This window comes from Panthera onca, chromosome C1 (genome assembly GCF_046562875.1).
Source record: "Panthera onca isolate mPanOnc1 chromosome C1, mPanOnc1 haplotype 2, whole genome shotgun sequence".
Classification (NCBI taxonomy): domain Eukaryota; kingdom Metazoa; phylum Chordata; class Mammalia; order Carnivora; family Felidae; genus Panthera; species Panthera onca.
In genome coordinates, this window is record NC_138346.1 from 34,314,084 (window position 1) to 34,333,761 (window position 19,678).

General features: G+C 38.1%; 1 protein-coding gene across 6 annotated transcripts in view; it reads left to right on the forward strand.

Moving 5' to 3' along the window:
• The first annotated feature begins 1,038 nt into the window (after positions 1-1,038).
• Positions 1,039-19,678, forward strand: part of CATSPERT (catsper channel auxiliary subunit tau) — a 160,186-nt gene continuing 141,546 nt past the window's right edge. For all 6 annotated transcript variants that reach the window (XM_078451010.2, XM_078451014.2, XM_078451013.2 and 3 more), the window contains exon 1: positions 1,039-1,329. In XM_078451010.2, coding sequence (XP_078307136.2) covers positions 1,117-1,329 — 213 coding nt within the window. In that variant the 5' untranslated portion in view covers positions 1,039-1,116. The remainder of the gene's footprint in view (positions 1,330-19,678) is intronic.

The following is a 19,678-nucleotide window of genomic DNA, read 5'->3' on the forward strand; positions in this document are numbered from 1 at the left end:
GTGCCATGAGCCCTGAGGAGTACAAGATGAGAATCAGTTTCCTGCCCCCATTGAACTCTATCTTTTGAAATTAACTAATTCTATTAGTGTGAGCCCACTAGTCCTGATATGCCAAGTCGTAGCTTAGAGACAACAGTTAATTCTGCTTTGAGAATATGTGCATGGGGTTATACGATTTAACTGAAAGCTGGAGTTTGAGCTGGCGCCTGAATAAAACAAAAATAGATCTCAAGTAGAATACCAATAAATAAGGATCCTGAGGTAGCAGAGTGCATTTTGAATGCCCTTGGTTTCCATATTAAGGAATTCGAATCTATGGCTAACAAAAAAAGCTCTGAAAATTTCTGTTGCTTATTTTAATTTGCTGGTTTTGTTTGTTTTTAAAGGTAAACTGCATTAATATTGAGAAGTGTAAAGAGTGGATGACAGCAGGCTGGGAGATCCATGAGTAAACCATTGCAGTTGTGTATGTGAGGTATCGTAAACTAGATGCCATAAAGAGTAACAGTAGGGTTCTAATATTTACGGTTAAAACTAAAAAATATGTCTGAAGTTTTAAGCTTTTGTGGCTATGATATTGCTACATTAAATGAGTTTGGAACATACTAAGAGGTCTGAGAGGGAAGAAGAATATTAATTAACATGTGTTATGAGTGTATAGGACAGTAAAGACGTCCAAGTAGACTGTTGGAAACATAACATCTGGAGCTCAGGGGACAGTGTAAGGAAGTGGTTATTGATATTGTAAATCTCCCAGAAGTAACTGGTTTAGGGAAAAGAGGCTTATAATGGTTTGAGGGGCAGATAAGAAAATGAACTATGGTGTTCAATCACACAGCTGAGAAGCCTTGCTGTCCACCAGCATGCTATGGCTCCCTTGTAAGGGAGACCTAAATGGCTTAGGTAAGTGCTTGCAGCTGACCCTCCAGCTCTTGAAGCTCACACTTTCCTAAAGCCTGCTCTATCAGGGCAATGTGCGCTCACAGGGTGTGTACGCATGCGCATGCGCGGGGGGGGGGGGGGGGGTGGCTAGTGGGCTGCGCATGCGCAGTAGCAGGCAGGCGGTTAGGCGCAGACCCACCCGCAGAGCATGGGGGAATAGAGCCGCCGCAAGGGATGACTAAGGTTTCCAAAGCAGCTGATAACCGCGGCGGGCGGGTCCATTCCCTGTACACAGCCCCTATGCTTCCCAGGAGTCGTCATGTCAACGTGGAAACCATGGACAAAAAAGGGTTGGCGTCTTCTCCGGCTCGTAACTTCCAGGAGCCTAAGACCAATTATCTGCCCAAGGAAAAGAACAAGGAGGGCACTGGGTACCGGCTGCTGAATGTGAGTGGGGGCCCGGGCCGGGGGAGTCTGTTTTCTACCTGGTAAATTAAGTCCTAGAGGACTGGGGAAGGACAGAGGGCTCAGTGCATGCAGATGGGAGGGAGGGAGACCTGCCCTAAGTTGGAAGGTGTTAATACCTGAGGAAGTGCTTATTTGTGGGAAGTTGACGATTATTTAACGGATCACAGTCTCGTTTTATTAACTATTAAATTAAGACAATTTAGATAATACTTATGACAATCTCCCTTACTTATAGGGTCGTATGAAGATCTGAGGGAGATGGTGATGCAAAGTGCTTAACACTGCAAAGCACAGAGTGAATAAGTGTCAGCTGCTGTCATCATTGACTTTAGTGATGGTGCCATCACTCATCATTGGGATTTCATTTATATGGTCAAAAGGCTAAACTCCAGAAACTTTAGTTACCTTTGTTTTCAATTCTTGAGGTTCTTACAGATGAACCTGTAGGACCAAATCTGCATCATGTCTACAAAGTGAATTATTGGCCTCCTGTTCTTAATTAGAAAGATTAATTTATGTTTGAAATGTGTGAAACTCTTGAGTTTCAAGAAACTCTTGAGTTTCAAATTGGACGCTTAACCAACTGAGCCCCCCCAGGGACTCCCCAAAAAACAAAGTTTCTCACATTAAAGTAACTGGCTCTTTACTCTCTACTAATTGGGAAAATCTGTAATGGCAAAAAGCTACCATGCAGCAGTGTTTTTAATTTACTTATAGGTACAACAGTATACATACATTCAAAAAAGAATAGTGTACCTATATGCAAGGTACACTGTTTACCCAAGTTTGGTTTCCCAAATTATTTGACCATAGAATATTTTAATATTTTGAGAGAACAACAAAAAGAGCTTAGGAAATGAAATGTGCACTTGGATTTAGTTATAATGACCACATAAATGAATTCTTTTCAGACACAGATCTAGAGGAATGAGTAATGAGTTTATGCACTATAGGCATTTATTATATAATACATTTAGAGTAATGCAAGTATATGTTATTAAAATTATTATAATAGCTATAAGATACATAATGTAGACCATTGAACATGGAATGGATGGCGCTCTTTAATAAATGCTGCCTATGTATCAGTACACAGATGGGACATTATATATTTGGGCAACAGGTAGTCTTTCTATGATTTCTTGGCATTTTATGGTACATGATTTCTTGAAAGCAGTTTATCATAGTGGAATCAGAACAGCTCTGTAAATATGTTTAGCATTTTCTGTACAAAATACATTTGTTTTAAACTTGGAAGCAAATATATCTCTTATATATATTTCCACATCCTCTTAGCATACATTTTGGAAAACACTAGTTTGCAGATAATGCTTAGAACACATTTCAATTCATTGTTATTCAAAGTTGAGAACCACGGAGATTGGAAACAGGAAAAGCTGGTGGGTTTTAAGGAGGGGGTTGACATGGATCAGATATGCTTTATGGAAAAATTGTTTGTTAGGATTTAAGGAGAGATTAAAGAATGTAGGCAATGAGTACAGTAAAGTAAAATCTCTGAGAGAATGGAAAAGTATGGTCTCTAGAGCACAGAGAGAGGTATCCTTCTTGGATAGGAAGAAAGGCATCTCTTCCTTCAGACCAGTGTATATTTTATCCTTGGATCACTGGTATCCAAATCTTCTAGGATACTTACTAAAATCTAGATTCTTTGGCCTCCACCTTAGATCTACTGAATCAGAAGGCTGGGGCCCCAGGAATATGCTCAAATTTTAAACTACCCCCGTGGTTCATAGTTTGAAAATTACTATAGATAGAGGAAAAAGATAGGCATTGATGTGGAAGTTGTAGATTGAGGGAGTATGCTAGAGAAGAAAGCAAATGAAGCCAGAAGAGTTTCATGAACCAGGTGAAAGAAAAAGGAGGGATAAATGACTGGAGATCTCAGTGAGATGAAAAGAAAGTTTATTGAATATAAATTACTAAAGGAATTGTAAGGATTAACTAGAGAGTGCTCCAGTTGAGGGATATTGCAGTTTCTGACTTTGGTAAAAATGTGGATTATGTACACTGCACATTAATGTCAGTTCTTTAAACCTCGTTAATTCCTTTCAGCAGCTCACTGCTGAAAGCAAACTAGATGCTACTTCCTAACTTCTCGTTATTTTACTTTTATTACACCTAGGCTTGTGTGCCAAGTTTTGTATTAGACACAGGGATGCAGTGGTGAACAAGACAAGCAAAGCACCTTTCTTGAAGCTAATTTTCAGTTGGGAGAGAGAGTTACAGATTATGTTGCATTCTAAGGAAATAAAAGGGCACTGCGATATAAAATAACTGTGGTGGAGAAAGATAGTAGTTTGGACAGGGGATCAGAGAATGCCTCTGTAAGTATTGGCTTTTAAGTGAAAACCTGAAGAGACTAGCTACCATTTAAAGAGTTGTTGGAGAGCATAATAAAAGGAGTAAAGAAGCGTGAAGTTTCTGCAGACAGATAGTTTGGAATGGTCACAGAACATAGTGAATGAGAGGGGGAGTGGCGTGAAATGAAGCCATAGCATATCTTTTTTTGTATGTTTAAAGTATCTTAAATTTTTTTGTGTATGAATTTTCTGTTCAAGTTATTTTCCTAAGAGAATTTTGTTCTTTTCCTCCTCCACTTTTCAAAAATTCTTTATTTAAGGATATTAGATCTTCATCTGTGATACGTGTTACAAATATTTTTTTCACAATTTAACAGCTGTATTTTGTTCATGGTACTTTTTGCTATGTAAAAAGGTTCTCAATTTTATGAGGTCAAGCTTATCAATCTTTTATTACATCTAAATTGTGGGTCTTAGTTAAAAACTGTTTATATACACCCTAGTTGTAAAGGAATTTACCTGTTACCTTCTAGTACTTGTATATCATTTTTACATTTAATCCTTGATATTATCATTTTACATTTAAATCCCTGATTTATTTTGGGGCACCTGGGTGGCTCAGTTAGTTGAGCTCCTACTTCAGCTCAGGTCATGATCTCCTGGTTCATGACTTTGAGCCCCGCATAGGGCTCTGTGCTGACAGCTCAGAGCCTGGAGTTTGCTTCAGATCCTGTGTCCTCTCCCTCCCCCGCTCCCCCGCTCCCCCGCTCCCCCGCTCATGCTCTGTCTCTCTCTAAAAACAAAACAAAACAAAAACACATAAAAAAATCCCTGATTTATTTGGATTGTATGGTGTGAGGTATGGATTTTTTTTCCTCCTCAAAGTAGATGCCCTTAAACCATTTATTAAGAAAAAAAATCCATCTTTGCTGCATTGATGTGAGATGTCACCTTTATACTAAGTGAACATATATATTTGATTTTTTTCTGGACTTTCTGTTCTAGTGGTCTGTTTTTCAGATCATGTACCAGGACCATACTATTTTATTTTAAATTTTTTTTTTTCAACGTTTTTTTATTTATTTTTGGGACAGAGAGAGACAGAGCATGAACGGGGGAGGGGCAGAGAGAGAGAGGGAGACACAGAATCGGAAACAGGCTCCAGGCTCCGAGCCATCAGCCCAGACGCTTAACCGACCGCGCCACCCAGGCGCCCCTTATTTTAAAGACTTCTACTATGCCTTAATGTCTGGTAAGGCTGGTTCCCAACTTTGTATTTTTCTTTTTCTAATGATATTCTGAATATTATAACTTTTTAAAAAGCACTTGATTATTAATTGGTTTATCTCAGTAAAGAAGCTTATATTCTTTTATAAGGATTGCATTAAATTGATGAGTTAGGTAAAACTGACATCTTTATGATGTTGACTTGTCCTGTATCATAGGTAAGAGATGCCTTTCCATTCATTCAGATCTACTTATGTATCTTGCAGAAGTGTTTTAAAGGTTTCCTTTTAGGAGTTTTGGACAGTTTTTGTTAAGATTATTCCTAAGGAGGGCCTTTTTCTGCGCTGTATCCCTTATTTATTTTTTACGTATATTAAGGCTATTGATTTCTGTATGTTAATTTCATAACCTACTACCTTATTGAATTTTTTAAACATTTGAGCTAGTGTTGTTATTTTAATTTTAGATACACAATCAGATCATCTTCAAATAGAGATAATTTTACTTTTTTTTCCAATTCTTTTGCCTTTAGTTGATCTCTCTTATCTAACTGCTTTGTCTCATGCCACCAGTAAGATGTTGAAGAGTGATGTGATAGCAGGCAGCCTTGCTTTGTTCCTGATCTTAGTAAAAGTTCTTCTAGTGTTTCCATACCGAATGAAACACTGGCTTCAAGACTTGCTTAATTCCCATTTTTGAGAATGTTGAATTTCGTCAGAGGCCATTTAAACATGTATGGAAATAATCATACAACTTTACTCCTTAGATCTATGATGTGCTATATTGTATTAATGAATTTCCCAATATCGAACTGCCTTGCATTCCTGGAACTAATACCTCTTGGTTATTGCATATTATTTTCTTAATGTGGTGCTCAATTTGTTTGTTATTATTTGGTATTTTTGATCAATATTTATAAGTGATACTTGTCTATAATTTTATCAGTTTAGGTATGGTGTTATGCTTGCTTCATAGAAATAGAAAGTTTTCCTTATTATTCAATGGTACAATGTGTAGTGCCATGTCATGTCTGTTCTTTGAAGGTTTGATAGAATTCCTTGTAAAAACTCCTGGCCCTGGAACTTTTTTTTGTGGTGGTAGTTCCTTGCTAACTTTCTCTATTTCTTTTATGGAAATTGGTCTATTTAAGCTGTTTATCACTGATAGGGTAAGTTTTGTTAATTTATATTTCCTTAGGAAATTATACATTTCATTTAGATTTTAAATATATATGGAGGTCTGCAAAGTCATATTGTATGATTTTTATGTCTTGTGTGTTTCAATGGCTATTTCCTTCTTGTTATTTCTTGTGTGGGTTTTTTTATTTTTAGTTCAATTGTCATTCTGTTTAAAAAAATTTTTTTTTAAAATCTGATATACTTGAACACAATGTTACATTTTTTTAAATATATGAAATTTATTGTCAAATTGGTTTCCATACAACACCCAGTGCTCATCCCAAAAGACGCCCTCTTCAATACCTATCACCCACCCACCTCTCCCTCCCACCCCCCATCAGCCCTCAGTTTGTTCTCAGTTTCTAAGAGTCTCTTATGCTTTGGCTCTCTCCCACTCTAACCTCTCTCTCTTTTTTTTTCCTTCCCCTCCCCCATGGGTTTCTGTTAAGTTTCTCAGGATCCACATAAGAGTGAAACCATATGGTATCTGTCTTTCTCTGTATGGCTCATTTCACTTAGCATCACACTCTCCAGTTCCATCCACGTTACTACAAAGGGCCATATTTCATTCTTTCTCATTGCCACATAGTACTCCATTGTGTATATAAACCACAATTTCTTTATCCATTCACCAGTTGATGGACATTTAGGCTCTTGCCATAATGTAGCTGTTGTTGAGAGTGCTACTATAAACATTGGGGTACAAGTGCCCCTATGCATCAGTACTCCTGTATCCCTTGGGTAAATTCCTAGCAGTGCTATTGCTGGGTCATAGCGTAGGTCTATTTTTAATTTTCTGAGGAACCTCCACACTGTTTTCCAGAGTGGCTGCACCAGTTTGCGTTCCCACCAACAGTGCAAGAGGGTTCCCATTTCTCCACATCCTCTCCAGCATCTATAGTCTCCTGATTTGTTCATTTCACCACTCTGACTGGTGTGAGGTGATATCTGAGGGTGGTTTTGATTTGTATTTCCCTGATGAGGAGGGACGTTGAGCATCTTTTCATGTGCCTGTTGGCCATCCGGATGTCTTCTTTAGAGAAGTGTCTATTCATGTTTTCTGCCCATTTCTTCCCTGGATTATTTGTTTTTCGGGTGTGCAGTTTGGTGAGCTCTTTATAGATTTTGGACACTAGCCCTTTGTCCGATATGTCATTTGCAAATATCTTTTCCCATTCCGTTGGTTGCCTTTTAGTTTTGTTGATTGTTTCCTTTGCTGTGCAGAAGCTTTTTATCTTCATAAGGTCCCAGTAGTTCATTTTTGCTTTTAATTCCCTTGTCTTTGGGGATTTGTCAAGTAAGAAATTGCTACGGCTGAGGTCAGAGAGGTCTTTTCCTGCTTTCTCCTCTAAGGTTTTGATGGTTTCCGGTCTCACATTCAGGTCCTTTATCCATTTTGAGTTTATTTTTGTGAATGGTGCAAGAAAGTGGTCTAGTTTCAATTCCTCTGCATGTTGCTGTCCAGTTCTCCCAGCACCATTTGTTAAAGAGACTGTCTTTTTTCCATTGGATGTTCTTTCCTGCTTTGTCAAAGATTAGTTGGCCATACTTTTGTGGGTCTAGTTCTGGGGTTTCTGTTCTATTCCATTGGTCTATGTGTCTGTTTTTGTGCCAATACCATGCTGTCTTGATGATGACAGCTTTGTAGTAGAGGCTAAAGTCTGGGATTGTGATGCCTCCTGCTTTGGTCTTCTTCTTCAAAATTACTTTGGCTATTCGGGGCCTTTTGTGGTTCCATATGAATTTTAGGATTGCTTGTTCTAGCTTTGAGAAGAATGTTGGTGCAATTTTGATTGAGATGGCATTGAATGTGTAGATAGCTTTGGGTAGTATTGACATTTTGACAATATTTATTCTTCCAACCCATGAGCACGGAATGTTTTTCCATTTCTTTATATCTTCTTCAATTTCCTAAATAAGCTTTCTATAGTTTTCAGCATACAGTTCTTTTACATCTTTGGTTAGATTTATCCCTAGGTATTTTATGCTTCTTGGTGCAATTGTGAATGGGATCAGTTTCTTTATTTGTCTTTCTGTTGCTTCATTATTAGTGTATAAGAAGTCAACTGATTTCTGTGCATTGATTTTGCATCCTGCAACTTTGCTAAATTCATGTATCAGTTCTAGCAGACTTTTGGTGGAGTCTATCGGGTTTTCCATGTATAATATCATGTCATCTGCAAAAAGTGAAAGCTTGACTTCATCTTTGCCAAATTTGATGCCTTTGATTTCCTTTTGTTGTCTGATTGCTGATGCTAGAACTTCCAACACCATGTTAAACAACAGCGGTGAGAGTGGGCATCCCTGTCATGTTCCTGATCTCAGGGAAAAAGCTCTCAATGGCTTTTATGATGTTTAAGTATGTTCCTTCTATCCCGACTTCCTCGAGGGTTTTTATTAAGAAAGGATGCTGAATTTTGTCAAATGCCTTTTCTGCATCGATTGACAGGATCATATGGTTCTTATCTTTTCTTTTATTAATGTGATGTATCATGTTGATTGATTTGCGAATGTTATACCAGCCCTGCAGCCCAGGAATGAATCCCACTTGATCATGGTGAATAATTCTTTTTATATGCTGTTGAATTAGATTTGCTCGTATCTTATTGAGAATTTTTGCATCCATATTCATCAGGGACATTGGCCTGTAAGTTCTCTTTTTTTGCTCGGTCTCTATCTGGTTTAGGAATCAAAGTAATACTGGCTTCATAGAATGAGTCTGGAAGTTTTCCTTCCCTTTCTATTTTTTGGGATATCTTGAGAAGGATAGGTATTATCTCTGCTTTAAATGTCTGGTAGAACTCCCCTGGGAAGCCATCTGGTCCTGGGCTCTTATTTGTTGGGAGATTTTTGATAACTGATTCAATTTCTTCACTGGTTATGGGTCTGTTCAAGCTTTCTATTTCCTCCTGATTGAGTTTTGGAAGTGTGTGGGTGTTTAGGAATTTGTCCATTTCTTCCAGGTTGTCCAGTTTGTTGGCATATAATTTTTCATAGTATTCCCTGGTAATTGCTTGTATTTCTGAGGGATTGGTTGTAATAATTCCATTTTCATTCATGATTTTATCCATTTGGGTCATCTCCCTTTTCTTTTTGAGAAGCCTGGCTAGAGGTTTGTCAATTGTGTTTATTTTTTCAAAAAACCAACTCTTGGTTTCATTGACCTGCTCTACAGTTCTTTTAGATTCTGTATCATTTATTTCTGCCCTGATCTTTATTATTTCTCTTCTTCTGCTGGCTTTGGGGTGTCTTTGCTGCTCTTCTGTTTCCTTTAGGTGTGCTGTTAGATTTTGTATTTGGGATTTTTCTTGTTTCTTGAGATAGGCCTGGATCGCAATGTATTTTCCTGTCAGGACTGCCTTCGCTGCATCCCAAAGTGTTTGGATTGTTGTATTTTCATTTTCGTTTGTTTCCATGTATTTTTAAATTTCTTCTCTAATTGCCTGGTTGACCCATTCATTCGTTAGTAGGGTGTTCTTTAACCTCCATGCTTTTGGAGGTTTTCCAGACTTTTTCCTGTGGTTGATTTCAAGCTTCATAGCATTGTGGTCCAAAAGTATGCATGGTATGATCTCAATTCTTGTATACTTATGAAGGGCTGTTTTGTGACCCAGTATGTGATCTATCTTGGAGAATGTTCCATGTACACTCGAGAAGAAAATATATTCTGTTGCTTTGGGATGCAGAGTTCTAAATATATCTGTCAAGTCCATCTGATCCAATGTATCATTCATGGCCCTTGTTTCTTTATTGACCATGTGTCTAGATGATCTATCCATTGTTGTAAGTGGGGTATTAAAGCCCCATGCAATTACCGCATTCTTGTCAATAAGGTTGCTTATGTTTGTGAGTAATTGTTTAATAAATTTGGGGACTCCCATATTCGGCGCATAGACATTTATAATTGTTAGTTCTTCTTGATGTATAGACCCTGTAATTACTATATAGTGCCCTTTTTCATCTCTTGTTACAGCCTTTAATTTAAAGTCTAGTTTGTCTGATATAAGTATGGCCACTCCAGCTTTCTTCTCACTTCTAGTAGCATGATACATAGTTCTCCATCCCCTCACTTTCAATCTGAAGGTGTCCTCAGGTCTAAAATGAGTCTCTTGTAGACAGCAAATATATGGGTCTTGTTTTTTTATCCATTCTGATACCCTATGTCTTTTGGTTGGCTCATTTAGTCCATTTACATTCAGTGTTATTATAGAAAGATATGGGTTTAGAGTCATTGTGATGTCTGTAGGTTTCATGCTTGTAGCGATGTCTCTGGTACTTTATCTCACAGGATCCCTCCTAGGATCTCTTGTAGGGCTGGTTTAGTGGTGACGAATTCCTTCAGTGTTTGTTTGGGAAGACCTTTATCTCTGCTTCTATTCTAAGTGACAGACTTGCTGGATAAAGGATTCTTGGCTGCATATTTTTTCTGTTCATCACATTGAAGATTTCCTGCCATTCCTTTCTGGCCTGCCAAGTGTCAGTAGAGAGATCGGTCACAAGTCTTATCAGTCTCCCTTTAAATGTTAGAGCACGTTTATCCCTAGCTGCTTTCAGAATTTTCTCTTTATCCTTGTATTTTTCCAGTTTCACTATGATGTGTCGTGCAGAAGATCGATTCAAGTTATGTCTGAAGGGAGTTCTCTGTGCCTCTTGGCTTTCAATGCCTTTTTCCTTCCCCAGATCAGGGAAGTTCTCAGCTATGATTTCTTCAAGTACACCTTCAGCACCTTTCCCTCTCTCTTCCTCCTCTGGAATACCAAGTATGCGTAGATTATTTCTCTTTAGTGCATCACTTAGTTCTCTAATTTTCTCCTCATACTCCTGGATTTTTTAATCTTTTTCTCACCTTCTTCTTTTTCCATAATTTTATCTTCTAGTTCACCTATTCTCTCCTCTGCCTCTTCAATCCGAGCCGTGGTCGTCTCCATTTTATTTTGCAGCTCACTTATAGCATTTTTTAGCTCCTCCTGGCTGTTCCTTAGTCCCTTGATCTCTGTAGCAATAGATTCTCTGCTGTCCTTTATACTGTTTTCAAGCCCAGTGATTAATTTTATGACTATTATTCTAAATTCACTGTCTGTTATATTGTTTAAATCCTTTTTGATCAGTTCGTTAGCTGTCGTTATTTCCTGGAGGTTTTTTTGAGGGGAATTCTTCCGTTTCATCATTTTCGATAGTCCCTGGAGTGGTGCAGAACTGCAGGGCATTTCCCCTGTGCTGTCTTGAATAACTTGCGTTGGTGGGCGGGGCCACAGTCAGACCTGATGTCTGCCCCCAGCCCACCACTGGGGCCACCGTCAGGCTGGTGTGTACCTTCTCTTCCTTCTCCTAGGGGCGGATTCACTGTGGGGTGGGGTGGTGTGGCCCATCTGGGCTACTTGCACATTGCCAGGCTTGTGGTGCTGGGGATCTGGTGTATTAGCTGGGGTGGATCGGCAAGGTGCACAGGGGCAGGAGGGGCAGGCTCAGCTCGCTTTTCCTTCGGAGATCCCCTTCAGGCAGGGCCCTGCAGCACCGGAGGGAGTCACACCCGCCGTCGGAGGGATGGATCTGCAGAAGCACAGCATTGGGTGTTTGCCCGGTGCAAGCAAGTTCCCTGACAGGAACTGGTTCCCTTTGGGATTTTGGCTGGGGGATGGGTGAGGGAGATGGCGCTCGCGAGCACCTTTGTTCCTCGCCAAGCTGAGCTCTGTCGTCTGGGGCTCAACAACTCTCCCTTCCATTGTCCTCTAGCCCTCCCGTTCTCTGAGCAGAGCTGTTAACTTATAACCTTCCAGATGTTAAGTCCCACTTGCTGTCAGAACACACTCCGGCCGGCCCCTCCGCTTTTGCAAGCCAGACTCGGGGGCTTTGCTTTGCCGGTGGGCTGGCCCTCTGCCCCGGCTCCCTCCCGCCAGTCCGTGTATTGCGCACCACCTCTCTGCCCTTCCTACCCTCACGTGGGCCTCTTGTCTCCACTTGACTCTGGAGAATCCGTTCTGCTAGGCTTCTGGCAGTTTTCTGGGTTATTTAGGCAGGTGTGGGTGGAATCTAAGTGATCCACAGGATGCGGTGAGCCTAGCGTCCTCCTACGCCGTCATCTTCCCAGCTAAGCTAGATATTAACTCATCTTTAAATGTTTGATAGAACTTGGGGCACCTGGGTGGCTCAGTCAGTTGAACATCCAACTTCAGCTCAGGTCATGATCTGTGTTTTGTGAGTTTGAGCCCCATATTGGGCTCACTGCTGTCAGCCCAGAGCCCACTTTGGATCCTCTGTTCCCCTTTGTCCCTCTCCCGCTTGTGCTGTCTCAAAAATAAAAGTTAAAAAAAATATTTGATAGAACTCACCCGTGAAGCTGTCTCGTTCTGGACTTCTGTTTGTTGGGAGCCTTTTGATTATTGATTCGATTTCATTGCTAGTAATTGGTCTGTTTAAAGTTTTTATTTCTTCCTGGTTCAGTTTTGGGTGGTTATGTTTCTAGGAATTTATCTATTTCCTCTAGATTGCCTATTTGTTGGCATGGAATTTTTCATAATATTTTCGTACAGTCTTGTATTTCTGTGGTTTTGGTTGATATTTCTACTCTTTCATTTCGGATTTTGTTTGAGTTTTCATTGTCATCTTCTTCCTCTTCTTTTTTTTGAGTCTGGTTAAAGGTTTATCAGTTTTGTTGACCTTTTCAAAGGACCAGCTCCTCATTTCATCGATCTTTTTTTTTTTTTTTAGTTTTTATTTGTGCTCTAATTTTTATTACTCCCTTTCTCGAACTCATTTTTAGCTTTGTTTCTCTTTTTCTAGCTCTGGTCGTTGTAAAGCTAGGTTGTTCATTTGATATTTTTCTTCCTTTTTGAGGTAGGGCTTGTATGACTATAAACTTAAACAGCTTTTACTGCATTCCAAAGATTTTGGGCTATTGTATTTTCATTTGTCTTCATTTGTTTTTTGGTTTCCTCTTTGATTTCTTGATTGACCCATTCATTGTTTAGTAGCATGTTATTTAACCACCATATATTTGTGTTCTTTCCAGAATCTTTTGTGTTACTAATTTCTAGTTTCATAGCATTGTGGTCTGAAAAGATGCATGGTATGACTTAAGTCCTTTTTAAATTGTTGATACTTCATTTGTCACCTAACATGGTATCTATTCTGGAGAGTGTTTCATGTGCTCTTGAAAAGAATGTGTATCCTGTTTTAGGATAGCATGTTTTTTTTTTTTTTTCCTTTCAAATTTTTATTCTAGTTAACATGCAGTGCAATATTGGTTTCAGGAGTAGAATTCAGTGATTCACCACTTATGTAAACACCCAGTGCTCATCATAAATGCCTTCCTTAATACCAATCACCCATGAAGTCCATCCCCCATGCACCTCCTTCCATCGACCCTCAATTTATCCTCTAGATAACATGTTCTGAATACATCTGTTAGATCCATTTGGTCCAATATGTCATTTAAAGCCTCTGTTTCCTTGTTGATTTTCTGTTTGGATGATCTATTCATTGATATAAGTGGGGTGTTGATGTCCTCTCCTATTATTGCATTACTATCAATTACTTCCTTATGTTTGTTAATAGGTGCCGTATGTATTTGGATGCATAAACACTTACAATTATTATATCTTCTTGTTCCCTTAATGATTATGTAGTGTCCTTCGACTCTTGTTACAGTCGTTGTTTTAAAGTCTATTTTGTCTGATACAAGTATTGCTACCCTGGTTTATTTTCATCTTCATTTGTATGGTAAATGTTTTTCCATCCCTTCCCTTTCAATATGCATATGGCTTTAGGTCTGAAAGGAGTCTGTTGTAGGCAGCATATAGGTTTTGCCTTTTTATTCATTCTGTCACTCTATGTCTTTTGATTGGAGAGTTTAGTCTATTTACATTCAAAGTAATTATTGATAGATATGTACTTATTGCCATTTTGTTAATTATTTTTTGATTATTTTTCTTCTCTTTTCCTTTTTTCTCTTGCTCTCTTCTTTCATAGTGTGTGTTCATGGTTTTTTTAGTGATATACTTGGATTCCTTTTTTTTTTTAATTCTTTATTTTTTAAAATTTACATCCAAATTAGTTAGCATATAGTGAAGCAATGATTTCAGGAGTAGATTCCTTAATGCCCCTTACCCATTTAGCCCATCCCCCCTCCCACAACCCCTCCAGCAACCCTCAGTTTGTTCTCCATATTTATGAGTCTCTTCTGTTTTGTCCCCCTCCCTGTTTTTATATTATTTTTGTTTCCCTTCCCTTATGTTCGTTTTGTCTCTTTAAGTCTTCATATGAGTGAAGTCATAGGATTTTTGTCTTTGTCTGACTAATACTTAGCATAATACCCTCCAGTTCCATCCACGTAGTTGCAAATGGCAAGATTTCATTCTGTTTGATTGCAGAGTCATACTCCATTGTATGTATATATGTATGTATGTATATATACATACATACATATATACATACCACATCTTCTTTATCCATTCATCCGTCAGTGGACACTTGGGCTCTTTCCATACTTTGGCTATTGTTGATAGTGCTGCTATAAACATGGGGGTTCCTGTGTCCCTTTGAAACAGCACACCTGTATCCCTTGGATAAATGCCTACTAGTGCAATTGCTGGTTCATAGGGTAGTTCTATTTTTAGTTTTTTGAGGAACTTCCATACTGTTTTCCAGAGTGGCTGCACCAGCTTGCATTCCCACCAACAATGCAAAAGAGATGCTCTTTGTCCGCATCGTCACCAACATCTGTTGTTGCCTGAGTTGTTCATGTTAGCCATTCTGACAGGTGTAAGGTGTTATCTCATTGTGGTTTTGATTTGTATTTCCCTGATGAGGAGTGATGTTGAGCATTTTTCATGTATTGGTTGGCCATCTGGATGTCTTCTTTGGAGAAGTGTCTATTCATGTCTTTTGCCCATTTCTTCACTGGATTATTTGTTTTTTGGGTCTTGAGTTTGATAAGCTCTTTATAGATTTTGGATGCTAACCCTTTATCTGATATGTCATTTGCAAATATCTTCTCCCATTCTGTCGGTTGCGTTTTAGTTTTGCTGATTGTTTCCTTTGTGGTGCAGAAGCTTTTTATTTTGATGAGGTCCCAGTAGTTCATTTTTGCTTTTGTTTCCCTTGCCTCCAGAGACATGTTGAGTAAGAAGTTGCTGCGGGCAAGATCAAAGAGGTTTTTGCCTGCTTTCTCCTCAAGGATTTTGATGGCTTCCTGTCTTCCATTGAGGTCTTTCATCCATTTTGAGTTTATTTTTGTGTATGGTGTAAGAAAGTGGTCGAGGTTCATTCTTCTGCATGTCGTTCTCCAGTTTTCCCAGCACCACTTGCTGAAGAGACTGTCTTTATTCCATTGGATATTATTTCCTGCTTTGACAAAGATTAGTTGGCCATATGTTTGTGGTCCATTTCTGGGTTCTCTATTCTGTTCCATTGATCTGAGTATCTGTTCTTGTGCCAGTACCATACTGTCTTTATGATTACAGCTTTGTAGTGTAGCTTGAAGTCTGGGATTGTGATGCCTCCTGCTTTGGTTTTCTTTTTCAAGATTGCTTTGGCTACTCAGGGTGTTTTCTGGTTCCATACAAATTTTAGGATTATTTGTTCTAGCTCTGGGAAGAATGCTGGTGTTATTTTGATAGGGATTGCATTGAATATTTAGATTGCTTTGTGTAGTATCAACATTTTAACAACATTTGTTCTTCCTATCCAGGAGCATGGAATCTTTTTCCATTTTTTTGTGTCTTCTTCAGTTTCTTTCATAAGCTTTCTATAGTTTTCAGTGTATAGATTTTTCACCTCTTTGGTTAGATTTATTCCTAGATATTTTATGTTTTTTTTGTGCAATTGTAAATGGCATCGATTCCTTGATTTCTCTTTCTGTCGCTTCATTGTTGGTATATAGGAATGCAACCGATTTCTGTGCATTGATTTTATATCCTGCCACTTTGCTGAATTCATGAATCAATTCTAGCAGTGTTTTGGTGGAATCTTTTCCATCAAAAATCTTTTCCATATAGAGTATCATGTCATCTGTGAAGAGTGAAAGTTTGACCTCCTCCTGGCCGATTTGTATGCCTTTTATTTCTTTGTGTTGTCTGATTGCAGAGGCTAAGACTTCCAATACTATGTTGAATAACAGTGGTGAGAGTGGACATCCCTGTCTTATTCCTGACCTTAGGGGGAAAGTTCTCAGTTTATCCGCACTGAGGATGATATTAGTGTTGGGTCATTCATATATGGCTTTTATCATGTCGAGGTATGCTCCTTCTATCCCTACTTTCTTGAAGGTCCTTGTCAAGAAAGGATGCTGTATTTTGTCACATGCTTTCTCTGCATCTATTGAGAGGATCATATGGTTCTTGTCCATTCTTTTATTGATGTGACGAATCACATTAATGTTTTGCAGATACTGAACCACCCCTGCATCCCAGGTATAAATCCTCCTTGGTCGTGGTGAATAATTTTTTTAGTGTATTGTTGGATCCAGTTGGCTAATATGTTGAGGATTTTTGCATCCATGATCATCAGGGAAATTGGTCTGTAGTTCTCCTTTTTAGTGGGGTCTTTGGTTTTGGAACCAAGGTAATGCTGGCTTCATAGAAAGAGTTTGGAAGTTTTCCTTCCATTTCTATTTTTTGGAACAGTTTCAAGAGAATAGGTGTTAATTCTTCCTTAAATGTTTGGTAGAATTCCCCTGGAAAGCCATCTCACCCTGGACTCTTGTGTTTTGGGAGATTTTTGATTACTAATTCGATTTCCTTACTGGTTATGGGTCTGTTCAAAATTTCCATTTCTTCCAGTTTCAGTTTTGGTAGTGTATATGTTTCTAGGAATTTGTCCTTTTCTTCCAGATTTCCTATTTTATTGGCCTATAATTGCTCGTAACATTCTCTTATTATTGTTTTTATTTCTGCTGTGTTGGTTGTGATCTCTCCTCTTTCATTCTTGATTTTATTTATTGGGTCCTTTCCTTTTTCTTTTTGATCAAACTGGCTAGTGGTTTCTCAATTTTGTTAATTCTTTCAAAGAGCCAGCTTCTGGTTTCATTGTTCTGTTCTACTGTTTTTTGGTTTTGATAGCATTAATTTCTGCTCTAGTCTTAATTATTTCCTGTCTTTTGCTGGTTTGGGGTTTTATTTGCTGTTCTTTTTCCAGCTCCTTAAGGCATAAGGTTAGGTTGTGTATCTGAGATCTTTCTTCCTTCTTTAGGAAGGCCTGGAGTGCTATATACTTTGCCCTTATGACTGCCTTTGCTGCGTCCCAGAGGTTTTGGGTTGTGGTGTTATCATTTTCATTGACTTCCATATAATTTTTAATTTCCTCTTTAACTTCTTAGTTAGCCCATTCATTCTTTAGTAGGATGTTCTTCAGTATCCAAGTATTTGTTACCTTTCCAATTTTTTTCTTGTGGTTGATTTTGAGTTTCATGGGGTTGTGGTCTGAAAATATACACGGTATGATCTCGATCTTTTTGTACCTACTTAGGGCTGATTTGTGTCCCAGTAGATGGTCTATTCTGGAGAATGTTCCATGTGCACTGGAGAAGAATGTACATTCTGCTGCTTTAGGATGAAATGTTCTGAATATATCTGTTAAGTCCATCTGGTCCAGTGTGTCATTCAAAGCCATTGTTTCCTTGTTGATTTTTTGATTGGATGTTCTGTCCATTGCTGTGAGTGGGGTGTTGAAGTCTCCTACTATTATGGTATTACTATGGATGAGTTTTTTTTATGTTTGTGATTAATTGATTTATATATTTGGGTGTTTTCACATTTGGTGCATAAATGTTTACAATTGTTAGGTCTTCTTGGTGGATAGACCCCTTGATTATGATATGATGCCCTTCTGCATCTCTTGATACAGTCTGTATTTTAAAGTCTAGATTGTCTGATATAAGTATGGCTACTCCAGCTTTCTTTTGTTGACCATTAGCGTGATAGATGGTTCTCCATCCCCTTATTTTCATTCTGAACGTGTCTTTAGGTCTAAAGAGGTCTCTTGTAAACAGCATATAGATGGATCTTGTTTTCTTATCCATTCTTTTACCCTATGTCTTTTGATTGGAGCATTGAGTCCATTGACGTTTAGAGTAACTACTGAAAGATATGAATTTATCACCATTATGATGCTTGTAAAGTTGGAGTTTCTCGTGGTGTTCTCTGGTCCTTTCTACTCTTGTTACTTTTGGTATTTATTTATTTATTTATTTATTTATATATTTTGCATTTTTTCTCTCCTCAGTCCCCCTTAAAATTTCTTGCAGGGCTGGTTTAGTGGTCACAAACTCCTTTAATTTTTGTTTGTCTGGGAAACTGTTTATCTCTCCTATTTTGAATGACAGCCTTGCTGGGTAAAGAATTCTTGGCTGCATATTTTTCTGATTCAGAGTACTGAATATACCCTGCCACTCCTTTCTGTCCTGCCAAGTTTCTTTGGATAGGTCTGCTGTAAACCTGATCTGTCTTCCCTTGTATGTTACAGACTTTTTTTCCCTTGCTGCTTTCATGATTCTCTCCTTGCCTGAGTATTTTGTGAATTTGACTATGATATGCCTTGTTGATGGTCGATTTTTGTTGAATCTAATGGGAGTCCTCTGTGCTTCCTGGAATTTGGTGTCTGTGTCTTTCCCCAGGTTAGGAAAGTTCTCCACTATGATTTGCTCACATAACCCTTCTACCCCTATTTCTCTGTCTTCCTCTTCTGGGACCCCTATGATTCTGATGTTGTTCCTTTTTAATGAGTCACTGATTTCTCTAATTCTTAAATCGTGCTCTTTTGCCTTAATCTCCCTCTTTTTTTCTGCTTCGTTATTCTCTATGAGTTAGTCCTCTGTATCACTGAATCTCTGTTCTGCCTTATCCATCCTTGCCGCTGCTGCATCCATCCATGATTGCAGCTCATTTATAGCATTTTAAATTTCATTCTGGCTATTTTTTACTTCTTTTATCTCTGCAGAAAGGGATTCTAATCTATTTTTGACTCCAGCTAGTATTCTTATTATCGTGATTCTAAATTCTGGTTCAGACATCTTGCTGTGTCTGTGTGGGTTAAATCCCTGGCTGTTGTTTCTTCATGCTCTTTCTTTTGGGGTGAATTCCTTCGTTTTGTCATTTTGAAGGGAGAAAAGAAATTAATGGGGTAGAAAAATTGAAATTAAAAAAATTTAAAATTAAAAAAGTATTAAAATTAAAAATTAACACACACAAATCTACTAGATCGTAGGTGTGTTTTGGTCTGGGTATTGAAACTGGTTTGACAGATTAGAGGAAAAAAAGGCGGGGGAAGGAAATTGTTTGAGAATTTGAAAAAATGTATACACTGAACTAGACTAAAATGAGATGATGGATGAAAAATTGAATTTGAAAAAATAAACACAGAAGTAAAGAATATAGTAGAAAAAATTAAAGAAAAATATTTTTTATAAAAATTAAAAATATGAATTTTTCTTTTTCTGTATTTAAGAAAAAAGAAAAGAAACAAAAAAGAAAAAAAAGAAATCATTTGAAAATTTGAAAAAGTGAATACACTGTAGTAGACTAACATAAAATGATGGAAGTAAAATAGAATTTGAAACAATTTACATAAAAGCGAAAATATAGTAATAAAAATTAAAATATTTTTAAT